General features: G+C 42.3%; 1 protein-coding gene across 2 annotated transcripts in view; it reads right to left on the bottom strand.

The window, feature by feature from the left end:
• Positions 1–3206: 3206 nt before the first annotated feature.
• Positions 3207–7483, bottom strand: part of LOC106538475 (myocardin) — a 55064-nt gene continuing 50787 nt past the window's right edge. For both annotated transcript variants that reach the window (XM_014052966.2, XM_014052965.2), the window contains 2 exons: positions 7018–7072; positions 3207–6706 (listed from right to left, as the gene is read on the bottom strand). In XM_014052966.2, coding sequence (XP_013908441.2) covers positions 6261–6706; positions 7018–7072 — 501 coding nt within the window. In that variant the 3' untranslated portion in view covers positions 3207–6260. The remainder of the gene's footprint in view (positions 6707–7017; positions 7073–7483) is intronic.

Below are 7483 nucleotides of genomic sequence, written 5' to 3'. Positions count from 1 at the left end.
AAATTAATTTTAAGTTTTTTATAGGCAGTCTCTTTTAAAACGGTAAAAATTCCTCACCAGCTGGAAACACTTTCTCTTTCCATATCCTTCCATTTTGGAGCTGCCCCGACTTCATCAGCCTAATGGCTGGATTTTTGTCACTGGCTTGAAGAACTTCTCTTGGATCAACCAGGGACTTTGCAATGTCCCTGAGATCAGCAAGACGTATTCTTTCTGTTCACTGTCTCTGTGGGACGGTTTAGGTCCGATTGGACCACCGAGCAGCAAAAGTATTGGCTGTGGTCTGGGAGCATCGAGAGCACAAGTCCGTATCGTTGTGACATTGGCTCCTCCTCCCTTATCTTGAATTTTTATGCTCTTATTTTGATTTATTTAGCTGGATTTCATAAATATAGTGGATTTACTTTACTAAAGATTAGGATGTTATGGAAATCTGCACCAGATCCTAGTGAAGAAGATTTGCAATTTTCATCCAAATTAGTTTCTTCTATCCCAGGACTGACCACAGTCAAATCTTCTCATGTATTTGTAAAAATAAAGTTCGAGGGGTGGGGGGGAGTGTGTTTCTGATTGATTGGTGATTTGTGTGTTGCCAAATTCAAGTAAAGTCTTAGCGACCTCATAAATAGATCTCCATCAGGATGACCTGTCTCTAATCCTGGTCCTTTTCTAGGCATTCCCATTAATGCAAAAATGGTTCAAAGCAGGGATTTTCAAACCTAACAACTTTAAGTTGTATGGACTTCAACACCCAGAACTCCCCAGTCAGCATGCTGGCTGGGGAACTCTGGGAATCGAAGTCCACGCGTTTTAAAATTATCAGGTTTGAAATCATTGGTTTAATCAGTTAAAGAAAGATAAGAAATGAGTATTTTCTGGGAAAATTGTATTGTAAAAATCTGTATATAACCGTAATGGCGAACCTGTGGCAGGAGTGCCACAAGCGACATGTGGAACCAACCCTCTCTGCAGGCACGCAAGCCATCACCCAGCTTAGCTCCACTGCGCATATGCGCATGGCATGCACCTCCCTCCAGACAGCTGATTTTTTTTGGGGGGGGTCTGCTGTGCATGCAGGAGACACGTGTGGTTGTGTGGGAGAAGCGGCACCCCCCATGCAGCCCGTTTTTGGTCCTAGGAGGTTTCAGGGAGGCCTGCTAGGCTCAAAACGGGGTGCTGGGATGGGAGGTCATGTGTGCATGTATATGGGGGTGAGGGGAGTGGGGGGGTATTGCACGCACATGTGCGGGGTGCACAGGGGATGTTGCATGTATATTGCATTATGGGGGTGTCACATGTGAGCATGCTTTCGGCATGCAAGGCTAATAATGAACAAATACAATTACAGAATTTTTGATTTTTTAAAAACTTTTTTTTAAAATCATAAAATACCTATCACCCTACTCCCATAGATGGTAAAGTGGATTTGATTTATATGGATCTACACATTCCTACTAAAGCAAAAAATCCCAAATGTCTATTTAAATGATCTTTTGAAATGGCTTCCACACAAGTTACACACAGAGAGGGAAAGCACACTTGGTAGGACAATTTGGCACGTCTTAAAAAGATAAAAATAAAAAGATAATTTTCCAGAGAAGAGCAAACAAGGGGTGGGGTGGGGGAAGGGATTCAGCAGGAAGGCTGTTCCAATGGATCTTTCCCCAATCGATCCTTCTTTGGAGGAGGGTCCACAAAACATATTAAAAATAGACTTTGATTTAGCCTCTGCAGCCGCCATCTTGAATCTTTTACAACATTATGCAGACGCCCATTTTACACAGAAAAATAAAAGCAGCCTAGAAGTAGTCCTCAACTTAAATTACCACAACTGAGCTCAACATTTCTCTTCCTAAGTGAAAAGTTTGTTAAGTGAGTTTCCACCCATTTTACAACTTTTCTTGCCACAGCTGTTAAGTGAATCACTGCAGTTGCTAAATTACTAACATGGTTGTTAAGTGAAATTGGTTTTCCCCATTGACTTTGCTTGTCAGAAAATGGCAAAAGATGGTCATGACTCCGGGACAATGCAACCGTCATAAATATGAGTCAGTTGCCAAGCATCTGAATCTTAATCATATGACCATGGGGGTGCTGTAGTGGTCATGTGAAAAATAGCCATGTCCCTTTTTTCAGTGCTGCTGTAACTTTGGATGGTCACTAAATGAACTGTTGTAAGTCGAGAATGAAATTTGCATACATTTGTATTTGCAATCAGGCCTACTGCATTGCCCAGGGTACAGAGAGAGGAAGAAACTCAGTGTCTCCTAAAAACACACACACACACACACATTTGATACAGATAGTTCTCGACTTATGACAATTGGGAGCAGAATTTTCGTTGCTAAGCAAGGTGATTGTAAGTAGTTATTCCCAGGGGTGAAATGCAGCAGGTTCTGACAGGTTCTGGAGAACCAATAGCGGACATTTTGAGTAGTTCGGAGAATCGGCAAATACCACTTCTGGCTGGCCCCAGGAGTGGGGAGAGAATGGGGATTTTGCAGTATCCTTCCCCTGCCACGCCCACTTGATTGCAGTGAATCACATGGTCATTAAGCGAACCCAGCTTCCCCCATTGACTTTGCTTGTTGGAAACGAAGCTTGGAAGGTTGCAAATGATGATCACATGATCATGGAACACTGCAACTGTTGTAAATACATGCTGGTTGCCAAGTGCCTAAATTTTGATCATGCGACTAGAGATGCTATAGCAATCGGAGTTAGTTTATAGGCTGCCCCATGGTGCTTTAAATCACTCTCTGTGCAGCTTACAACACAAGCATTTTTTGCATATTGCTCCCACAATCTGGGTTCTCATTTTAACAACCTCGGAAAGATGGAAAACGAACTCCAGGCTGTGGGCAGAGTTTGCCTGTAATATTGTACCTTAACCACCAGGGCTCTTTCAGGGCTATGGGAGTGGCAAGTTTGAAAATCCGTTTTTTCAATGCCCTTATAATTTTGAACAGTCATTAAACAAATGGTTGGAAGATGAGCACCTGAAGGATCTTCTACTGCTGCAATATTTTAGGGTGATTTTACAATCTTGCTCCAACATTAACTTCTCTTCCTGACCAGCAGTCTCCTCGGCTTCCCCTATTATGCCAGCTTTTTGACTTAACTTCTTTGCGTGAGATCTGCAGTAAGAAAGCTCCATCAAATAGTAAAAACAAAGAACAAAACCTCGACAAATATCCACACATCACTCGGGCAGCAAGAAATGGTGTTTATTCAGAAAGTAACCGGGAAACAGGCGAGGGAGGGTTGAATTCTGACTCTCTGCGTTGTGTTGAAAGCACAAGAGACTACCTGATTTTTTAATTCATTTCCCAGCAGGAAAGTTGGACTGGTCTGGCACCATTTTAAGCGAGCCACCCTCTCCCTGCTGAGTTCTGCCCCATTTCCCCAGCCTAAAACTGACCTAAATCAGGGTCTCACCAAAAACTGGGGAAGTGGGGAAACATCACAAGCAGCTGGCTGGGCAAACAGCTATGAGCTAGGAGGCGGCCTATGTCCCATGCTTCTCCATCCTGGTGTCTTCCAGATGTGCTGGATCTGCAGCTTTCAGAATTGCCAGCCACCGGGCCCAAAGTTGGCAGTTGCAGTCCCAACCCATATGGCCTATTCAAGAGAGAGGCTGCTTTGCTCTGTCACTATCAAACGACATGAATAAATCATTTTATTCCTGCACAACCCAGCTGGAGAACTCAATGGGGTATAAGCGGTGGATGAAATAAAGGATATTATCACTGGATTGATCGCTCTGCTGAATGAGTCTAAGGATTGGTGGGAAAGGCTAGAAAACCTGATGCAGCAGTTTTGTCTTTCGGAAATAGGTTTCGCTTCTCCCTGGATTATTCTTCCAAATGACAAACATGCAGCAAACATGGGCAACACAGATTTTCTTGCTAGCTTCCTCCCCCCAGGGCTGCTTTCTTTCTCTGATTAATTTGGGTAATTTTGCATTCATGCCTTATATAGCGTCTAGTTAATGTCTCAAAAATAAAGCACCTTTCTTTAATCTCTTGCTGAAAAAAACGGCTCTGAAGAAACACAGATAATTCACAATGCCAAGGTGCTCATTTAATAGGTATTCATTTTCCTTTCTGCTACAAATTGAAAAATATAACCCCATAAGGTTGAATCTGCAAGACCACAAGAAAGGTCAAGACTATCAGAGCAGTTTTCTCAATCTTGGCCATTTGAAGATGTGTGGACTCCAACTCCCAGATTTCTGGGAGTTGAAGTCCATATATCTTCAAGTGGCCAAGGCTGGGAAATACTATTCTAGAATAACCTTGCTCAGTGTCACCATCTTTAAGATGTGTGGACTTCAAATCTGGCTGGGGAATTCTGGAAGTTGGACCTTAAGATTGCTGAAGTTGAAAAACTGTGATAGAGTAAACTATAACAATTGTTGTTCCAAAGGTGTTTGTTCAAGAGGCAATTGGACTTTCTGTTTTTTTGCTTGAAGACATTTCACTTCTCATTCAAGAAGCTTCTTCAGCTCTTCTCTTCTGCAGGAGCTTCTTGGATAAGAAGCAAAACATCTTCAAAGAAAAACCAGAAAGTCCAACTGCCTCTTGTAAAAGCAACTTTGGGACACCATGACCTGGATGACTGAGAATCTCTATAACAATTGTTGTTACAGATCTCGTTTCCAATTCTTGTGCTCCCTCAGATAGTTGAGATTACAATTGATAATCTCCAACCAAAGTAGCCAAGTGAATGCTAGTTGGCAATTCTGGGAGTTGTAGTCCCAACAAGGTCTGGAAGGCACCCTGTAACTTTTGGGAATATAGTACAGGTACAAATATACCCGAAGCGAATACCTTTACAAAAAAAAGTTTTTAGTCACTTTTCATTTGCCTACCTTTTATAGCATTCCTGTCAAATAAGCTGGGGAAATGTAATTTGGTGGGTTCCATGTGAATTTTATGACAGTGTGCCCAAGTACATCCTCCCAGACCTGAAATTCTAGCAGAGATAATTCAACCAGATCAAACATTTGTTTTGATGTGCCCTATATTTTCACACAGCATGGTGAGCAATTGCCACAGCTAGCTGCTAATGTTTGGATAAACACATTGGCCTAAATCTCCCAGCAACCTTGGGCTACTGGAACAAAAGGCACCAATGCCACCCATCTCCGTTAAAAAGTAGACATCTTCTTACATAACACCCTTAGGGTGCTGTTCCACCACCAGCCCAAAGAATGATTTTGAACCTGTGTAAATATGAATCTGTGTGCATCTGTTCCTTTTGTTTCATAACACCAAGTAAAAATGACAAAAAAATAAGAATTAGAAAGGCACAATCCACCAAAGATGGCATCTTCTGTCCCAATGGCATCTTTTTATGACCAGCTACAAAAATAAGATATCATCCCTAAAAGAGAAGATGTTCTTCTCCTACCCCCATGCCATATTTTCAAGAAACGGCAGGCTGCAGCTCCTGTTGCAGTCTCTTCTCATGGCCCCTGAAAATCAAAGCTTCTCCATCACATCAAGATGGAACAATCCCAATTTGTTTTTCAGAGTTGGCACTGAACAAAATAAGATAGCATGCCCAAGCAAGCTAGAATATGTGCATGTCATTCTCAGATATATAGCATCTAAATCAACATCACTGTCCAGATATGTCTAGAAATGACATTAGGCTTCAACTGATAAAATATGGCCTCTTGGAGATGTCATGATTTTGAGAATTATTAGTTTCCAAAGTTGGCATCAGGCAAATAATCAAGGTTCAATGTAGCAAATACAACCAACACAACATTTTAAATCCTAAGGTGGCACAGAAAGTTGTTAAGAACCTAAGTATCAACTGTTTCATGAAACCAGTTTCTAAAACTTATTTCATTATGTTGTGATGTTAAAAGTTGACATTACAGAAAACCAATACTTTTTTTTTTTTTACTTCACAATAAGTTGAAGCCATAATGTCATGAATTTGAAGTGGCTGAATGGTGATTGATCATTGGTTTTATCTGTCCAAAGTGAATGCCAGGATTTCTGGCATGTCTGGCCATACAAGATGAGTATAGACTGATACCATCCAGACAACAATGGCTTCATTCTTCCAAGGGAGCAATTGGACATGTCATTAACAGAAAGAAGACCATGCACGATGATGCTTGATGTTAGTATTACTGCCCAATCTAGCTGGATTCTAGTGCCACGATGACCTTTTAAGGATAAAAAGAAGATGCTTCCCTTTTCTATCAAGCATTGGGGACCAGACTGCTGTTTGTGCCCTTACTACCACTGCTCCACCATTAGGTCTATCATGTGGTTGACACCCAAGTCAGAAGAATCAAAAAGGTCTGTACAGAAGATACTGCTACCAACCGGACTGGCGGAGCCGAGACCTGATGCTGAACCCGACGTCAAGGCTTCTAGCCAATCAACAGGGTCAAATCCGGCACGGGTCCCACTTCCTTGCCAGACATCTGGAGGAGATGGCGGCATCTCCAGAGAGTCAGGGGAGAAAACAGAGGACAGCGAATCCAGTGATGCAGATGAAGAGGAGGCTGTCGAAAGGAAATCGTAGGGTCCCGGAAAATCAAAGATGGCAGAGGGCACCAAAGGTGGCTCATTGCTGGAGCAGGTTTTCTTCGGTGGTGATGCTTCTTGGTGGACCAATGGGGACAAGGAAACTTGATCAGAAACCTCTGAGGTCAAAGCAGGTGCTTGAAGAATGTCAGCTAGAAGCCACAAAACAAGAGGGCAAATTTTGACATAGTAGCGCACCCCCACCCCAAACTTCCTAGCTCTAAAGCTAAAAAGCAAAGCTACAGATTATGTTTCCAGACAAGGATTTTGCGCTGGATCATGTGGTTGTGGCCATCTGAGGAACAACTGTCTCTTTAACCTACCCTTCCCCAAACTTACGACTCCTTGTTTTCTCAAAACTTATATTGCTCCCTCTTTGTTCCTGACAGTTTTTTCTCTTATTAATTCCTCTACAAGCTAGTCCTGACTGGAGTTTGCAAACAAAACAGAGCCGTCATCTCACCTGTACACATCAGTGGTTCCTCTAAAATCTCTTCAATGGATTGGCTTGGCACCAGCTATAGAAAGGGAAGAAAAGAGAAGACGTCTCAAAAACAAAGCCAGAACATGTTCTGCTACAGCTGTAATTGCTGAACTTCCAAACCAATGCTCAAACCAAGCAAATCTCTATGGAGAATCTCAGTCATCCAGGTCATGGTGGTCCCAAAGGTGTGCTTTTTTTCAAGAGGCAACTGGAGTTTCTGGGTTTTTCTTTGAAGACATTTCGCTTCTCATCCAAGAAGCTTCTTCAGGCCTGACAGTTCTTCAGAGCTGAAGAAGCTTCTTGGATGAGAAGCAAAACGTCTTCAAAGAAAAACCCAGAAAGTCCAGGTGCCTCTTGAAAAAAGCACCTTTGGGAAAAGCCAATGCAAGTTTTACGCTATAAGTACAGCAGAGGACATTCAGCAGGAGAAGACTGTTCCTTCTCT

The sequence above is a fragment of the Thamnophis sirtalis genome, unplaced genomic scaffold (genome assembly GCF_051295495.1).
Source record: "Thamnophis sirtalis isolate CommonGarterSnake01/CBP01778 unplaced genomic scaffold, rThaSir2_p1.2 scaffold_4, whole genome shotgun sequence".
Classification (NCBI taxonomy): domain Eukaryota; kingdom Metazoa; phylum Chordata; class Lepidosauria; order Squamata; family Natricidae; genus Thamnophis; species Thamnophis sirtalis.
The sequence above is the reverse complement of the archived record's forward strand: the minus strand, read 5'-3'. Positions and strand labels throughout refer to the sequence as shown.